Source organism: Helicoverpa armigera, chromosome 12 (genome assembly GCF_030705265.1).
Source record: "Helicoverpa armigera isolate CAAS_96S chromosome 12, ASM3070526v1, whole genome shotgun sequence".
In the NCBI taxonomy this organism is placed as follows: domain Eukaryota; kingdom Metazoa; phylum Arthropoda; class Insecta; order Lepidoptera; family Noctuidae; genus Helicoverpa; species Helicoverpa armigera.
Window position 1 is genome coordinate 11,790,563 of NC_087131.1, and position 19,718 is coordinate 11,810,280.

The 19,718-nt window shown below is 35.8% G+C and overlaps 2 protein-coding genes across 3 annotated transcripts in view; one reads left to right on the forward strand and one right to left on the reverse strand.

Annotated features, from left to right (window-relative positions):
- Positions 1-2,524: 2,524 nt before the first annotated feature.
- Positions 2,525-13,522, reverse strand: LOC126054184 (mucin-5AC). Of its 2 annotated transcripts, XR_007510755.2 has the most exons (11): positions 13,362-13,522; positions 11,641-11,702; positions 11,090-11,125; positions 10,147-10,177; positions 8,404-8,444; positions 7,910-7,945; positions 6,716-7,618; positions 5,050-5,213; positions 4,807-4,880; positions 4,458-4,532; positions 2,525-2,916 (listed from the first exon to the last, which is right to left on the reverse strand). XR_007510755.2 is itself a non-coding variant. In XM_049838649.2 (10 exons), exons 1-9 carry the CDS (start codon positions 13,398-13,400, stop codon positions 4,501-4,503), a joined length of 1,344 nt encoding a protein of 447 aa, XP_049694606.2. In that variant the 5' UTR covers positions 13,401-13,522; the 3' UTR covers positions 2,525-2,916; positions 4,458-4,500. The 2 variants fall into 2 exon arrangements, 1 of the variants encoding a protein (XP_049694606.2); XM_049838649.2 differs by lacking the exon at positions 4,807-4,880.
- The window catches only part of LOC110382021 (V-type proton ATPase 116 kDa subunit a 1), a 161,964-nt gene continuing 146,548 nt past the window's right edge, over positions 4,303-19,718 (forward strand). Inside the window, 1 exon segment of the mRNA XM_064037190.1 lies at positions 4,303-4,313. The gene's annotated coding sequence lies outside the window, so the exon portion shown is untranslated.

Sequence of the window (19,718 nt, forward strand, 5' to 3'; positions counted from 1 at the left end):
CTAATCAAGGTAATAATAGGTAGATATTAAGGTAAAAAAAAGAACGTAAGAGGAATCAAATGATAGAAACACTATCTAACTAAACATATGAAGAAAGTATGTATACAACATGTAACTTAATTAACGCACATCCTGAAACTAGTTTGTTCAGAATCGTTTACTGAATCGATTTATATCATTTTTAATATAGGTAATTTTTTATCCCAAAAAATATTAAAACTACGGAAATTATTGTCATATTAACCCTGCACAGTCAAAACAAATTCAAATAGACCGTAACTCAAAGTAATAAGACTTCGTGTATTGTCGGCTTTTTCCGTAGTTTCTTTATGTTGTGTCGAGTCCAGCGGCGCGCGGCGCGATATTTGCGTGCGTAGTAGTATGACCAAAAAGTTCTCCAAGAATTGGTATAACTAATTTAGTAAATAACAATGCATATACATGTTAAATTAAAAATTCAGTGTATGTATTATGATTATAACATAATATTCTAATTGGGGTGTCTGAGAGTGTGCGTTAATTACGTTACATGTTGTATATTGTCATGCTATTTACAAATGCTGCCTATGAAAATTATCTGTATAGTAAGTTAAAAAGTCTAAAGAACACCTTTGCATAATCTGCTAAATCTTAAAACTACATTATTCGGAGTCTAAAAAAAAGTACATACCTATATATTTTTGTTGCTGACTATACGTTACTTTTAGTACATTATTTGAGCGTGTAAGGTCTGTTCTCTATAGGAAACTTACTTCGTTCCGTGGCTTCACCTTCCTATCCGAGGCAACTACTTACGTACTGGGATGTAAAAACGCTTAAAAGAAAGCGTGGAGCGTTTACTTATGTGATCTTTACTCTTTTTGGGCAAAACGCTCCACGTTTTGTTAAGCGTCTTTTTTGTTTCTTAAACTATTATTTCTATTTTATGCTTTTTTACACCTAATGGCGGTCGCCATATTGGATCTATAATAACGTTTTTTATTGTAAAACCGGGAAGTGGGTCAAATTAAGATTCCCAGATTTCTTACATGCATATAAATCAGTTATAAATGAAGCTAATTAAGCGTGTTAAAAATAGCCTAATATGTTTTGATATGCTGGGTCCCTCGAAGTATTAGCAAAGTAGCCTATATGTCAACCGTACGTAGTCAACACCCTTCGATCTACCGTCAATTGATTTCTCCGTCTCGGCAAGAAGAAAATGTCTCGAATGTATGGCAGAATGTTGATGAGGTCAGCATAGCTGAAACTATCGATCGAGGTAGACCAATGCATTTTCGATTGACCGATCGTCTCTTAGAGTGCACACTGACGGCCGACAGTTAACCCGACGTTAGGATTTTTTTATTTTGTAAGAAAATCATTGTGAACTCAATCAAAGGTTTTATAAAATAAAATAACTTCCCTGATGTACTCTCTTATGTACTTCTTTTATGTACTCTCTTATGTACTCTGTTATGTGCTCTGTTATGTACTCTCTTATGTACTTTGTTATGTACTCTCTTATGTACTTTCCGATGTACTCTCTTTTGTACTCTCCTATGTACTCTCTTATGTACTCTCTTATTTACTCTCCTATGTACTCTCTTATGTACTCTCTTATGTACTCTCTTATGTACTCTCTTATATACTCTCTTATGTACTCTCTTATGTACTCTCTTATGTACTCTCCTATGCACTCTCTTATGTACTCTGTTATGTACTCTCCTATGTACTCTCTTATGTAATCCTCTTATGAAATCTTATGTACTCCTTTTATGTACTCCTCTTATGAACTCCCTTAACGTTATAAAAGAGAACGCCATGGTTTTTAGTTGATATTATTTTTTTTTTAATCCTCACATTATACTGAATCCAATCATACATATGAAGTTTCTGTCGACTCTGGGTGTTTTTTGGCAATCTCCTTTAGAAGAAATCTTGGAACTCAATATCTAAAAAGATGATAGCGATCCGGATGCATTTTTTGATACGTAATTATAATTATTTTTCCCTTTTCAATTTATTTCTAAACTAGCTTTCCGTCCGCGGTTTCACCCGGGTCGTGAAAATACTGTACTGTATTTCTTGTCGTGACAAAAACCTATCCTAAGTCCTTCTCCCGGGTCTAAGCTATCTCCTCTCTTATTTTCAGCTTAAACGGTTCAGCCATTATAAAATGTGTAACTAACACGACTTTTTTTATATAAATTGATATTTAACTAAAAGTTGTTAATCTACTTATAGTTATCTAGAATATATGTTATTGAATAAAGATGGAATGTTAAAAAAGAAGAGGAAAAATATAACTAAGATCCTTTAGAGATAGAAGTTATAGAGATAAAAGTTGGGGTGAGTCACTTACTAGATTATTGGCAACGTATGAATGAAAACACAAACATTTTTTTAATAAATTTAATTATTCAGCACTTTAAATCTTTAATTTTATAACAAATTAACTAAATACAACATTCACGGATTTACATTTAAGTCAACTTGCACCAGTGATCTTGAATCTTTGCTAAAAAATGACGATGATGTCTCAAATACGGTTACGGTACCTACCTATATAATAAATCGCTTTGAAAATCACTTCTTTCTCTAATAATTTAAACTTACTACTTACACTTAAACATAATTCCAACAGAGTATCTTTAAGTAATACGATTTAGTGTCAAGATCGGTGGTGCAAGCGAGCTTAATGTTTCAGATCATAACAGCATTTAGTTGACTACTTTAAACCCGTGAAAAACATTAAGAGAACCCGCACACTACAAACTAAACAGTTGTCCGTTGTTTGGCAATTTTTCTTTTTTAAAGAAAATTATAACGCGAATCAAAATTTTCTGTCTGATACCGGCTAAATACCAGACCTTTGTAATGTGCGTACTTATTTCTGATGTATGAGCCCGATAAAAAGTTTGTAGTGTGCGGGTACTCTAAAACAGTGGCGGCCCTAGGGGTGTGCGAACTGTGCCATCGCACAGGGCCTCGCGCCTATGGGGGCCTCGCGCTACAACCCACACTAATATAAAAAGAATATATTTAAAAAATATATAGGTATCTGGTCCAAGAAAAAAAGTGTTTTTTTCTTTATTTCTAATTCATTCTGCGTTTACTTTTTGAGTCCTCAATTTAACAAAAAGTTGGAACACCAAAGTAACAAAAACAACTGGCTCTCGATCCAGTCACGGATTCTTTTTATTTGTTTAATTTGACAGTCCTTAAAGAAACAATAAAAAAATTCGCGCTCTCTACGCTCGCGGCTGTTCACTTGACAGTGCCTTTCCTTCTAACTTGATTAGAATACTTTTATGTCCCAAAACTCAAAAATTTTCGCGCTCGCTACGCTCGCGAGATCACCTTCCACTGTTGTTTATTGTACAAATTTAGGTGCTTTAGTGACCCAAAGCTCTAAAATTTTTGGGCTCGCTACGCTCGCGGGTGCTTCGCTTTCCACTTGTTTTTTTTTCCCTTTTTTAGCTGAACCTAGAAGGTAGCGCCGCTTTTAAGTCCTTTTATTAACAAGAAAATAACTCCTAGGTTCCATATTATGAACTTTCTTATTTACTACGTTCGAACTACTCAAGTCACAATCTTTCAAAACATAGGGGGCGCTTGGGTCATGATGGCACCCGGGCGCTACATGAGCTAGAGACGGTCCTGAATAATTTATATGAAGAGCTGAATATTATCTAGGTGCTGAAATATATATTAGAAAAGAATTTAACTGAAAGAACAATGTCAGACGTCCATAGTAACTTAGGCTCAATAAAAATATTTCATGTACAGTGAAAATTCTTACAGTTTTTTGTGTAGTTTAATGTCAGAAGCTTTTCTATGTTTTCCACTTTTGCATTGAATTTCTCAAAACCAAATTATTCAAACGAAAAACCTGAACTCGATAAACAAAATAATTACTTATTAACATGATATTTTTTTGGAAAAGTTTTAGATAACAATTAAATATTTTATAAGAAGTTAGTATTTTATATGTAAATTGTTGTAGTAAAGAACTTTGTGTCCGTGAGAATTTAGTTTTAAAAGTTGATTGGGTGGGCCGAAACCTGACATTGTTCTTTATCCCACTACCGAAATAGTCTTGAGAATTCGAATAATAAAATAATAATATAGAAAAAGCAGTTTTTCGAGGCTTAAAATTATTAAAACATCTAAGGAATTCGATGACACAAGATCGACTTTCAGCCCTTGCTATTCTTTCGATCGAAAATGACGTTCCTCATTCATTCGATTGTTCTGCTTTAATTAAAGATTTTAGTCTTAAGAAAATTCTTATTTTAATATTTGTTAATTTTGTGATTCTATTGATTTGTTTAACATGAGCATTTCTCCTCAAACATGACGTTTAGCTAAATCAAAACACCAGCTTACTCTCGCAACACAGATTTTTCACGTAGGACAAAGGGCCTCGCATAGACCTGCCGCACGTAGCCTCGCAATGGCTAGGGCCGCCGCTGCTCTAAAACATATATTATGTTACCTAACTAAATCTAATCCATTTCACATTTGCATGCCCTGCTCCGGTGGAAGAACTGAAACAAAAAGTACAGTTAATCAATTGCAAATAATAACAAAGCCTTCAAGATTTTGTGTCGACAAACACAAAAAACTTGAAATTCATGAATCTATTTCATTTTCGTGTGTACTGATATGTATTATTTTATAACCCCAATACCTACTGAGATACTACAAACTAACTATGTCATTTTTTTTGACAAGTGTTTAACAGACGTTTAAAAGATTTTGTGGTACGACGGACTATGTCTATTTAATGCTTAGGAGTCGCTGAATATGATTGTGTTACACCTTAAATGTTGGCAGGACCCTCTTGGCGACGTTGCTTCGTTGTTTTGCCCACTAAGCCCGGTTGTTCGCACCCCCTAAAGTGAGATTACCAATTTTAGTATACGGTGTAACACGTCGCAACGGATTCATTAACTTTTAGACTTTGACTTAACAAATAGATGTAGCTAGACAAATGGACAGATACATACATATAGAATTTTTAAGACACATACGTTTGTAGAAGCTGAATATAAAAAGACGTACCGTAAGATCGTTTTCTATAGCGGTCGTATGCGTATTTGCAGCCGATGGCAACGAGGACTCCGGCAGCGAAGGCGCAGAACACTCCTATTACCACGACATGGATTGCAACTTTCGTCGGCTCCGGCTTGTTGGCCACCTGATGACCAGCTGCTGCATCGTGGCCACTACAAAATAACATTAAAGCATTTATAAAATAAGAGAATACAATTTTTTTTTTAATTGCACGCTTTAACTAGTTTAAGTAGCAGCCGGGTCGATCGGTCCTAAGGTTATGCAACGCTTAGCACGCTGGTCCGTAAATGGATAAACCATATTGTCATAACGGCTTCCTCCGTGTTTCGTAAGGCACGTCAAATTATGTATTCATTCTGGCTACCATTTAAACATATGTATATGTTATGGACCATGTGATTAATTCGGGCATTATTTATAATGCCGAGCATTATGAATAATGTCTAGCTTTATCGGGCCAAGTGATTAATCACTATCTTAACTTCATTATTTATCACATTGTACGGGCATTATTATATTGCTACATAATAGTTGGGCAATTTGATAATAAAGCTATATTTTATGCGGTGCGAGGGTGGCAATTGTTCTAATAAATAAATCCTGTTGCTTGCTGCATATTTTATGATATTTGTTTCAAATTATATGTTCTATTTTAATGGGAAATTATAAGTCTAGCTACAAAATTATTTATTGGACAATTGTCATCTAATTTACTAACTCGGCCTCGTTTTTCTTGATCTCATTTTTCTTGGCTCGTTTTTTTTTTTGATGGTAGAATTTAATTTGGATTCAACACATTGTATTAAAAATTGAAGTTAGTGACGAAAACGAATCGCTGCAAAACCGACTCCACGTAGTCTTGTCTGCCCCACTCCTAGAGTGCAATTCAAAACCGCGTAGGCGCGGAGGGGCGAGGCGGCCTGCGAGCTGAGGCGCAGGTAGTTTCAGCGCTCGCCGCCGCGGCTGAGGCTGAAGCTGCGGTGGTGAGCGTGAAAACCATCTGCGACGATAAGCTCGCATGGGACCACCGGAGCCCCGCAGCGCCGGAGCCGTGACAGAAGCCATGCTTGCTGCATGTTGCATGCTTACTTCCATGCTGGGTCAATTAATATGGGATGTGTTATATTTTAAACGTCCTTAACTTTTAAATGCAAAAACTAATGGATGTTTAAGGCAGAAGTCCTTCATAATTAATCCAAATCATGAGGGTGATTATTTAAGTGGTTTAGGTAATATTTAGTTTATTTTAAATTAATAGTCAATAACATTTAAAAATGAAATTAAATATGTTTGTATTACTTTGCCCAAAAGGTTACGGGCAATATGTATAGTGCCCGGTCAATTTGATTATTTGAATAATTATTATCAAATTGCACTCTCATATTGGGCATTATTCATAATGACCGGGCATTATGTATACTGCCCAATTTATCACTTGGTCCATAACATAACATCTTTGGCAGTATAGACAGAAGCCAGAAAATATGAAAAACAGTCTCTGCACGGGGACCTGGTTGGCCGGGTTTAAGATGCCAGAGAGGTAGTCATTCCATGTAAAAAACTGTTGAAAAAGGCGAGTCCGATGACGCAAACACAACTTTTTCTTCACTACCGCTTTCAAAGGAATAAGGAATGTTCCGAATTTGCAACTTACCTGTTGCTTCCTGGCGTTCTATTGCTTCCTGGTGTTCCTCTGGCATTGGTTTCTGGCTTCACGGTGGCATTCGTTTCTGGCTTCACGGTGGCATTCGTTTCTGGCTTCACGGTGGCATTCGTTTCTGGCTTCACGGTGGCATTGGTTTCTGGCTTCACGGTGGCATTCGTTTCTGGCTTCACGGTGGCATTCGTCTCTGGCTTCACGGTGGCATTCGTTTCTGGCTTCACGGTGGCAGTCGTTTCTGGCTTCACGGTGGCAGTCGTTTCTGGCTTCACGGTGGCATTCGTCTCTGGCTTCACGGTGGCATTCGTTTCTGGCTTCACGGTGGCATTCGTCTCTGGCTTCACGGTGGCATTCGTTTCTGGCTTCACGGTGGCAGTCGTTTCTGGCTTCACGGTGGCAGTCGTTTCTGGCTTCACGGTGGCATTCGTCTCTGGCTTCACGGTGGCATTCGTCTCTGGCTTCACGGTGGCATTCGTTTCTGGCTTCACGGTGGCAGTCGTTTCTGGCTTCACGGTGGCATTCGTCTCTGGCTTCACGGTGGCATTCGTTTCTGGCTTCACGGTGGCATTCGTTTCTGGCTTCACGGTGGCAGTCGATTCTGGCTTCACGGTGGCAGTCGTTTCTGGCTTCACGGTGGCAGTCGTTTCTGGCTTCACGGTGGCATTCGTCTCTGGCTTCACGGTGGCATTCGTTTCTGGCTTCACGGTGGCAGTCGTTTCTGGCTTCACGGTGGCATTCGTCTCTGGCTTCACGGTGGCAGTCGTTTCTGGCTTCACGGTGGCAGTCGTTTCTGGCTTCACGGTGGCATTGGTTTCTGGCTTCACGGTGGCAGTCGTTTCTGGCTCCATGGTTCCATCATTGCGTTTTGGCGACCCTGTCAATTTTATATTGGCAGCACTGCAAAAAAAAAGAATTATTGTGTTTCAACGTGGCACGTAATTGAGAAATAAATTAGCGCGCAAAAGGGTCACTTCATATACTCATAATAATGATAGAAGCATATGTAAAACTTTCGTAACAAATAGCTACAATATTGTTTATTGAATGATTGGTTGAAATCAAAACTACGTTATAAGGTTAATACTGCTACTTTGATGCCGATTGGAATTAAGCCTCCCGATTAGCGCCGATTTTTTTACCCAGTTCTCTGTCATGGACATTGTAACTGATTGTTTTCAAGGTACTTACTTTATGTTCTCACAAAGACTAGCAGCCTTACTGACTCTGAAAAAAAATATTTTGCATTAAAAAAAATCTTGCTTAATTACGTGTAAAAAGTATGAAAGCTACGTAATTTTTGCTGTCGACTGAAATACGACTACATTACACGGAAAAATGTGAACCAAATGATAGACAAATGGACTTGAATTGGTGTGATATTATCTTATTATGATTAGAAACCCCTCCACTTCAAGAATTATAGTATTTTAATATATTTCATCATCAATATACACTAAGTTGTTTTATGTTTAAGTTTAATCCCTGACTAGTATTGCGATTCAATATACTCATTTGAAGCCAAAAGTTTATAAATTACTGTCTGTATTTCAAGAGAGACTTTGACCATCTGTTGTTTCTTTTCAATGGTAGATGACCATCATTCATCTTCATACTGATTTATGGGTAAAAATCAACCATCGGCCGACTAAAGCTTTGTAGTGGGCGCGCGCTCTTATACTTACTCAACTACAGATAATCTGTCAAACTGTGTCCGGTTGCTACACTGAAAAAGAAAATATAAATTTATTAATTTGATACAGTCTGACCGTTATTTGGGGCAGTTGACACATTTTCCCTTAAAAACTGACAGCTGTCAACTGCACAAATCATCAGTTGCTCTATAAATTCTTTAGAAGGACGTTGAAGTAAGATGCGGGAAATTCAAGTATATACTGAACTTTTTTATTTTTAAACTTCTTTCACCATTCGAAAGCTACATTATCCACGAGTAACATAGGCTATATTTTATCCCGGTACGGGCAGTAGTTACCACGGGACGCGGGTGAAACCGCGGGAAAACGGCTAGTATATTATATTTTTACGAATATATTTATTTTTATATTATGTCACCGGAAAATAACAAGATCCGTAAGTTTATCAATTTACTAGGAAGTTTATAAACTCGCGCGTAGCGTTTGGTTACTGCTTACTTATTATTTTACGAGTGAGTTCAGTAAGTTTATCAATTTACGAAAATGTGGACGTAAAATATTACAATTTATCTCCCGTTTAGAATCTTACGAAAGTTTATAAAGTTTCTAGTAAATTCATAAACTTACGGATCTTGTTATTTTCCGGTGACATATATATATTTTTATTTCTCGAGTTATTATTATGTATTTTGCCGTTTAATGCAGAAATTCGTCAGATTTCAGAGAAGTTATACATATTTATTTTTATATAGGTGTATTTAATAAAACTAAACCTATACTTACGTGAAAAGACAAACTAAACTTGTAAATGGCATTGAAAATTTTGTCTTTTTAAAAAATACGATAATTACTTAATGGTGTATTCATATCGCAAATGATATCGAGCAAAAATGAGCAAATCACGTTTGTTTGTTGTGTGGGAGCCCCCAAAATATTTATTTTATTCTAGTTTTCAGTATTTGTTGTTATAGCGGCAACAGAAATACATCATCTGTGAAAATTTCAACTTTCTTACTATCACGGTTTATGAGATACAGCCTGGTGACAAACCGACGGACGGACGGACCGACGGACGAACAGAGGGGCGAAAACAATAGGGCCCCGTTTTACCCTTTGGGTACGGAACCCTAATAATATTAGGCGTCGTAAGCATTTGTCGTGAACTAAAGTAATACATATATTTAATATTTGAATTTCCCGTGGCTTGTTTATTTTTTTATTTTTAATATGTAGGAACTAAATACGTATATTTTATGTTTCAGTTGCATAAAACGCAACCCACTGGATGAACGCCAGTTTAACATTTGAATTACAACGTGTTATTATACAAACATAACGTATTTAACACAAATTAATTACCAGCGAGTTCAGATTAAAAATAATGGCGTCATTTATATAACTGTTATCGACATGAGGAAAACAAATTGTATTCGTATTATTAGCCTCAGGTCCCAGAATGTTTGGTCAGCATGTATTAATAACTTTGTTTTAAACAAAACTAGGTTTTGCCCGCGGTTTCACCCGCGTCCCGAGACAGCTGCCACCCGCAGCCGGTGACAAAAAATTTCCTCTTCTCTGGCGGGTCTTAGCTAACTCCCCTCTATTTTTAAGCTTAAACGTTTCAGCCGTTCTTGAATTATAAATAGTGTAAATCACTGGACTTTCTTTTATACTGATTGAATATTTGGAAAATACAAAAGAGCTATAGCTAAAAAAAGACAGAAATTTCTAAATAAAAGTGATGAATGGATAGATAAATAGATATAGGCTTACCTTTTGTGGTGGAACAGTTGGAATCGGCTTACTGAAAATTAATATAAATTATAAGTTAAATATAACTTATAAGTTAAATACAAATTATAAGTTATATTAAACAGTATAGTGAATGTTCATACAGAGTTCTCTAAACGATCAGTTTACATACATAATATTGTGCATCATCACAAATGCTGAAATTTAATTGATTGTATGTATTTGTATAGACCTAATATTGAAGACTAGCTGCTTCCTCTCGGTTTCGCGTCGGAGGACATTCCCATTTCCCCGCATCCAGGCAAAATATAGCCTATGTTTTTAGGGATTTTCTCAAGCTTTCAAAAATGTAAGAATTTATCAAATCGATTCAGTAGTTTCAGGCAGGCACAATCACATTAAATGAAATGCGTTAATATACTGGTTTATATATGTCGATTAACACAAAGAAAAAAGAAAAATGCGTAAAAAAAAAAAAAAAAAATTACAAAAGTAAATTGAATAAAAATTTGCGAAAATTAGAACACCATATAAAAGTCAGTCTTACAAACAACTGAAATTCTCCCTTGAAAACTGACAGCTGTCAACTGATCAAAACATTCGATACTCCTAACTATATCTCTGCTTTACACATGCTGTTGTAAATTATAAAAACGAAAAATGACTCATGTGGTTAAACCACTGAATGGATTAGGTTATTTCTTTTACAATTCGCCATAAAATATCATAAAGTATATAAGATAGGATTTAATGTAATTGTGAACGACACACCCGATATGTCACAGAAACTTTTTCTTGTAATAAAAATCTGATCATCTTGATAACTTTTCAGTAAGATTGCTTATAATCAGTGTATCGTAAAACTGTATAGTCAAATATCCACGTGCGGACAATTGACACGTGCGTTCCCTGGGAATGTGAGTAAAATTAAACGTTCCTTAGTATTTTATAAACTGTCACTTACGCTGTACAGGCGCATACAACTATGGCTGCATTGTAGCTGTAAAAAGAAAAGACAATCATGAATACAAAATCAAAACTTTTTATTTCAAATAGGCCTACAGGAGGTATTTTGAGGCGCCATAATAGTCGATCCCAAAGAGTGGGTCTCATGGAGAAGAATCGGGGAGAAACTCCATAGACACCATCATTAGTAATTATTTATAACAATTCAAGTTTCCATCACATCAAGTTTTTACAGGCTTAAGTATAGCTGCCTTTTTTATGTAAACACATAACATTAATTGTCATCACACTAAAAAGTTTATATACTCGCAAGTTATATATTTTCACTAGAAAGTTTATACCTACACTCGAAAGATTGTGAAGCCTTGGCTAATAAATATCTATGACATTCTACACCAAAAAATCAAGAAGCGTTTATTCAAAGTGAACTGAAAATTCACCCTTATCGAACGTCAGAATTACTTGAAACAGCCCCCAAAAACGCCCACCCTTTGTTAAAAAGGCTAAATATGAAAGTTTGATAACTTCGTGCAATCTATTAACACTTACATGTTATCCCAGACACTTTTATCCACTGACACTGTCTCATCTTCTGCTCTGATATTTACACTCTGAAACAAACAAAATAATTATATATACCTCTATAGCTATTAATAAAAAACACCATCACCTTTTATTTGATATAAGCTGCATCCAAATCGAATCAGCCTTTTAAGAGCTATGGAGCCCCAGCCAAGCAAAGACATATGTCAAACTTGTAACTCTCTTTTTGAGTCGGGGGTTGTACAGGCTCTAAGGTCTTTAGTTTTTCAAAATACCTTTCTATTTATCCCGAATAAATATTATTGTGTAAATAATGTTAGTAGACTCAAAAGTTCGAGAGGTGTGGAGACAAAATGGGTAGGCAAAAAAAATTGTAATAATGTCTATTCTCTATTCTATTCTATTTTTATTTATGGCAATCCGTGTCGATGTTACTGTCGACGATTCTGCCAATGACAAGTGATATGAAAAGCAAGTAGTGCTTGTGATTAAAAACAACAAAAAAAGTAAGGTGATGCTGTAGCCGATCTTGTGTAACTTAATGTATGTCAGTGTGACATTTTATTTACAAAAAAGATACCCACATTTAGCTGGCTGTTGCAAAATCAGATTTGAACCAGAAACATTTTTTTTTCTAGTCTGTCTAAATTATTGAATTGGTGAAAACAAAAGATTGTACCGAGAAAAAATATGCAACTAACACATCGTATTGTATGTAAAATTTAAAAAATATGTGATAATCTCTATCAGTCACACGACTATTAATTTGTAGTTTTTTTATTTATATTTAAGCTCAAACTCAAAACCATTCAACCTATTTTTTATATAAATTTTGAAATATGCAATTTGTGTCGTCACTATCAGAAAAAAAACTAATAAAAGCACGCCGATTGTTCATTACAAGATAAAAAGTATATTCCATGAAACATTATTATCAATGTACCGGGGAATTTAGATTGCAGAGTTACAATTTAGTCAAAAACCGGCCAAGTGATCCGTGCCACTGTTCATTATGGCGACAACAGAAATGCATCATCGCTGAAAATTTCAGTGAAAATAATAGTTCATGAGATTACACCCTGGTGACGAACAGTCACGTTTTACGCTTTGGGTACGATACCCTTAAAACGTCGCCACTGGTTGTAAACTAACAGACTAAACAGTTGACCCATTGATTGGCAATTTTCTTTTAAAGAAAATCTTGTTTCCAATCAAAAGTAGTCTTATACCGACTAAATACCTGATGTTTGTAATGTGCGTACTATTTATTATTCATCTTCATACTGATTTATGATCCCAAACAAATTATATTATCGGCCGACTTTAAAAAGTTTTTTTTAATTATTAGAAATTAATAATGTAATCAGACAACCTATAACGTATAATTTAACCGTCCATATATGTAGATTTATCAACACTTGGTATAAAACAGCGAAAGCTTCGTGACAGCAAATCCAAAAAAAAACGCAATTTATTTTAAGTGTGACGCTTTCGTGTGCAAACTATGACTTTGACAATTAATTTTACGATTGAAGCCAATGGCGATTAGATAGTCATATTACCACAAATTGTCAGTCAACTGGGACTTTTTAACAACACACATATATGTATATAAAATCTACATAAATATTACAATTCACCACTTCGTAAGAGAATACACAAAAAAAATCTCAAAACAGACTTAAATCACAAAAATGAAAAAGAAATACAAAATAAGTTCAACTCACCAAAGAGCAAAAAAACAGAAATGATAAATAACACTTCATTTTGAAAAACCACGACCTTTTGGGTCAATGGTGTTGTATGGAATGAAATATGAACGCGTACCACTGTTTAGTCCTTCGTTATTCGTATGAGGAATGATTAAATACGCGTGTATTGTATACCTATTTATAAAGCTTTGACATTTGAAAAACCACGAACAGTGGATGCAATGCCGATATTTTCCTGATTTGATAAAACATTTCAGCAGTACGATATGTTTAGGGTACCGTGGTATATGTAAAATGTTTCAGGTACAACTGTCACAGATTCTTATGAAACATAAAGATAAACAGGTATTTTCTCTATTATGTACACATATTCAAATTACAAAATGAAAACTAAATATTTAAAAGTTCAGGTGACACAATGGGTGATCTTATCATTCAAGCCTCTTCGTGCAAATATTATAGACGAGCTTCTATCGTGCTGATGCAGAATAAAATAGTAATAAATAATATAATTTACCATAATAAGCGTCTTAAACAAGCTTCTGTCATTTCAAATTATTGAATGCGCTGAGAAGATTTGATTGCATTGTATGTTTTTAGAAGGCTTCGTTCGTGACTTCGTTCACATCCTACTGACGACGACAGACGCTAAAATGGCGCATCCATTTTAGCGTCTGTCGATCTTCTAACTTATCCTGTAATGATCTTGTGAGGTCACCGGACTAAGCATGTAATAAAACATTTCTTCTCTATTTTCTGCAACACTGTAATCCGTTGATGCAGCTTCAGTCATTTCTCCATTTTATCAAGATGCTTTTGTAGGATTGCATCAGGAACTCACAGATTCCACGTGTGAGGAAAGGAAAGCTATATCATCTGCATGTGTTGCAAACGTAGTCTTGTATCTATTGTTGGTAAGTCAGCAGTGTCTAAATTGTGTGAAAACCAGTCCCAGTATGCTTCCTTGTGGAACTCCTGATTTGATCTCATTTGTAAAAATATCGGAAAAATCAATGTGCTTTACTTCAAAGCATCGATGAATGAGGTATGATTTTTTTATTTGGTAGAACGAGAGTGGACTCTACTTCTTGACTTAATAGAGTAGGCCCTCGTACCACGCTTTATCAAAAGCGTGGCTGAAGTCCAAAATCACTGCTGAGTAATATTATTCGTTTTTCTTCTATAAATCTGCTTATTACGGCGCCAATACGGTGAATTTGGCCCCGTTCCGTGGTTTTCCCAAAAGCCAAACCGGTGGTTTGGAATGTAACAATTAAATTTAGATATGACTTCATCATCAGCCTTATAAGTAATGAAATAATTGAATGGCAACAGAACCCTATACAACCTATCTTATATTTTACGCAGGAAAATAAACGCACTGAACTTTGTTATCGAGAAGTTCAAAATGCCAATGTTAATTTAAAACCGTTACTCTTAGGTCAAATGAGAGCAAAAACCCCTCGGGAATTGTTTGTTTTTTTTTCGGAGCAAGGTCACATGAGTTATTTTTAGCATGGGAAATGTGAATATGACTTTGCACTATAGGTAAGGTTTTACAATACTTGGCTTATAAATAAAATTTTAGGTAGGTCTTGCATATTTATCGGAGAAGATTGCTTCGAAAGCGCTGAATGAAACATTTATATTTCTTCTTTCTCTAGAATCTGATAACGTCATCCGAAGTTGATTGTTCCCGATTTCCAGATTCGGACGATCAGACCTAGTCGCCGAATGCAAGTGTGCAAGGTTTCATACTACATATAAAGAATTCTTAAGTTCCTTTTGTCCGTCGTGGTTGATTTTGATAGATGTGCGTTTTCCTTTCCTTCTTTGAAATTTCTCCTTCTTTTTTCTGGAATCATTATGGTTTTCAAGAAGTTTATCGAAAAAATCGGCGCATGTTTCATAGAGTCTTAATTATGTACGATACATAGGTAAGGTCCGAATACTGATTCATTAATGTTGAAATTAAGCCCAGACTACATCAAAGAGTCGCCACCAAAGTTTTTACAACCTACTAAGCCTCTAGACAATATGTAATATCCAAAGGGTTCGGCATCCTAAAGACGCAGCAAATCTATTAATTAACGTTTTCCAACTATTCATTCCTTAGATTTTATTTAAAAAAAAATATTTTCTTTCTGATCCAACAAAAAAATTGGGGATGGAGTATTTTTGAATGTGTCCATTGCACACTGACGTCAGCGACATTTAATTGCACAGGACTAATACCTTCTGCACATTCTGCCTCTGTAAAGGGAAGTATACTCACGTTGTTTTTACACCATCTGCCGAGCCTTTTCGCAACTATGCTTCCAGGCCGGCTGCCAGTGTCTCAGGCAGATCATCAGAGTACCAGTGTTTTACCATGGAGCGACTGCCTATCTGACCTGATCAACAAAGTGACCATGGAAAATGACAAGCGCAGGTATCAAATTAACGGATAAAAAGGGATTATAGAAAGTGACGTCTCCAAAATGCAGGTTTTCGGGGGACGACGCACGTTAATATTTCCTCCCTTCTTTAGGACCCGCCTATTTCTTGTAAAATCTAAAATCGTTGACAGATGTCTTAAATAACCTGAACGCCTCATTTGTTTAATCGTAAGTAATCATTTTCTATTTTTGACTCAGATAAAGGCGCCTGACCTAGTTGCCTTATGGCATCTACGCTTATTTTTTGAGGGGGAAGGTGGTCACCTATCCGTGGACCGACAGCGCCAAGCGACGCTTAACCTTGTGGTGGATCGATTCATGCGGCCGTTACTTAGCCAGATATTGTTCTTAACTGACTGAACATCATTGAACGTCCTTGGCAGTCGTTACGGGTAGTCAGAGGCCAGTAAGTCTGATACCAGTCTGACCAGAGGGTATTGGGTTGCCCGGGTAACTGAGTTGAGGGGGTCAGATAGGGCAGTCGCTCCTTGTAAAGCACTGGTACTCAGCTAAATCCGGTTAGACTGGAAGCCGACCCCAACATACATAGTTGGGAAAAAAGGCTCGAGGATGATTTTTCAACATTCCCAATTAAAGGCTAAATTTTTGTATTTTTTTGTAAAAACCTTGTTTCTTTTTAATTTAGCTCCTTAATAGGCATTAATTAAAATAATCAACTTCGATATTTCCACCAAATAAACAGGTTTTTCCTTAGAATAACAATATTAACTAAGCTTATTATTTCACATCTATATTTAGGTCTGAAGCTGAAATAAATATGGGACGTTTTTCCTAGTTATTCAAGGAAAACATTAGTAGAATATAACATTGCAACTGAATGATAGAATCGCTATACTTAACGTTATAACGTCATTCGAATTAATAAAGAAACCTTTGAAAACAGATTTCCTCCTGAGTTATCATTTTCAGAATAATTATAAGTATATTTATTTTAGTGATTTTTTTTTAAATAAGCACAGTCAACTGAAAACTATCCGTTACAGTCATCACGGGAACTAGATACGAAGATACATTACATTGTTGTAATCACTACAAACATACACGTGTAACTTAATTAATGCAAACTGAGTTAATTAGTGCGTATTGTTAACTTTTAAGATAATAATCGATTTAAGCTTTGCATACCATATTAAGACGCAAAGGAATGGAATTTAAACTTTTAATGCGAGATATTTTACAGTAATTCTGATATCAGGATCGCTGTCACTATATCCAGTGTGAAGAAACTGAATTTTATTTCGTCAAATCCATATGTTTTTCGAAGGATGAGGGGAGTAACAGTTACAGCCATTCTGATGCACGCACCATATCTATAATCTCCTCTAGAAAATAATGGGTGGCTTCTAAAGAAGGCGTGTGAGAGCGGAGCAAATAACGTTCTAAGGAGATTTTGCGTTATGACATCTCCGTTAGTTATTTTGTTATCCATGGTTTAACTAATTACGGTCTTTTTAATCTAAATAATCTAAGGGGAGGAGGTCAGATAGAGCAGTCGCTCCTTGTAAAACACTGGTACTCAGCTGCATCCGGTTAGACTGGAAGCCGACCCCAACATAGGGAAGGCTCGGAAGAAGAAAGCCTTTTTAATCTGTTGGTCACGGTACCTGTCGCGAGTTTATCATTTTTCCCCATCACAAAAAGAGCAACAACGAAGAAGATTTCATTTAAGGATGTGGTAACTCTTTCAGACAATCCAGCAGCCACTGCAGGCTTTGGCACTATTTAACTGAGCGCGTGGCATCCAAAGTTCACCTCAACTGTGAATATCTACTCAACGAGGTGACTAATGATATTATTCATGATTTTTTTTTATCACGGATGTATACTTCCTCTCTGTATTGTTATCATAGCTAGATTTGACGTATGTCTAAAAACTAAACCTACCAATAAAAACCTTTTAAATATAAAAATAGTTATGCTGTAAATAGTAAAAGCGTCACGCAGCGATTTTCAAAATTTGAAAGCTATTGTATGTGTGAAGGTACCAAAGTACTTCTAGGTATACCTACTACGCCAAATACTTGTTTATTTTTGGTAAAATTCTGGCAACATAAAATTCTAACAGGAAAACAATGTATTTTAATTAATTTGATGTTTTTGCTTCGAAATTATCTCTTTCCTTATTTTATTCAAGGTCATTGTTTGTAACTCAATAGGTAGGATTTAGAAAATTCTCCATATAAAACTTCATGATGACTAAACGACTAAACAGTCGGCCAACAGTGGACGCAATGATTGGCAATCTTTTTTCGGGACATAATATTCCACGAAATACATATGGATTTGACGAAATGAAATACAGTTTCTTCACACTGAATACGGTAAAATATTTCGCATAAAAGTTTACGTTCAATTTCTTTGCAATTTAATATGTAGGCTACAACCTTAATTCGATTATTACTTTTCAAGTAAACAATATGCACTAAGTACCTAATTAACTCAGTTTGCATTAATTAAGTTACACGTTGTTTGTAGTGATTACAACAATGTAATGTATCTTCATGGCTAGTTTCCGTGACGACTGTAACGGATAGTTTTCAGTTGACTGAAAGCATATAGTAACCAAGTTAAGTTACTAAATAAATTATCTAATAACTAATAAGTTATCTAAATATTAATGTTTTAACGTAAACATACGTTACAAAACTTTTACTTTTAGGGTCAGTTTATCACGGTCCTTGGACCATCATATCACAAGGATTGCCTCCGTATTTCAGAAAGCACATTTTTTTTTCGACGTCAAATGACCCCTCCCGCTGTGGGTTAGCAGCGGTGAGGGAGTGTCAGACTATTACTGACTAAAAACCGTCGTGTTCCGTCATAGGCCTTTTATGTACCAGGGCCGCGCTATCTCTTTCGAACAACCCGCAGCCCAGAAGGCACATCAAGTGAATAGGAGCCAGCTGTCATTCGAACATTTTTGTCAGTCGTTTCAGGTAGTATTCAATTCATATCTTTCTCCCTTGGGCAACATTTCTTGCATCAATAGCCGCGTTTAAATGCGTCCCCGTTTGCAGCACAAGAGCGGTGCACACACAACCAGTGCACCTGCATTGGGATGAGAATTACATACATTATTTATATGTCACTTTTTTGATGATATTATCAAGTCTGAATTATGGTAATAGAAATAGCACATTTTTAAGTAACGGACATAACGCTATTACTACGTACTTATATAGCAATTAGTCAGGACTATTGTAGCTACAAAGTATGGTTATCGGGAATTGCAGACGAATTTCCTTCCTGGCAAGACCTCAAAGCGATAAGATGTTGGCAATGTTGCAATGTGTCATTTAAAAGTTCAAAGTAAACTATTTCTTCTACTTTTTCGAATTACCACTTTTTAACCGATTTCCCAAAAAGAAAACTGAACGTAGCAAATTGCAGACACTGACTTCTAGAGCCATGTCAAAATTTTATTATTTTCTGAATTAAAACAAATAAAAGGTCATAATTCTTTTCAAGCCCAAACATAATTCATTATATTATGGACTAGACTCCACTAGCGGTTTCACCTGCGTCTCGTGGAAAGTACTTCGCTCACTTAGATAAAAAAAAACAGGCTTTTGACTTCCTCGATAAAAATGAGCTGATGACACAGAAATCATTTGTAAAATAGGACCAGTATCTAATCAAGTAACGAACTGTTCAGCTTTATAATATAAGTACATTTGAATTTTATGGTCAATTGATTTACGTCTATAGTGAGTGTGTATCCCTCATTTACCTGTAGTTCCTAATTTAGACATTCAAATGTTCAGTATCTGTCGAAACTGTATTTATCCTGTATGTCGCACAACTATAAAAGCTGCCGGTTGTTGTTTGTAGCCTTTTCAAACTGTACAAGGATCGGCTTCTACTCTTATTGGATGCAGCTGAGTGTGTATTCACTTGGAGCGACTGTCTATCT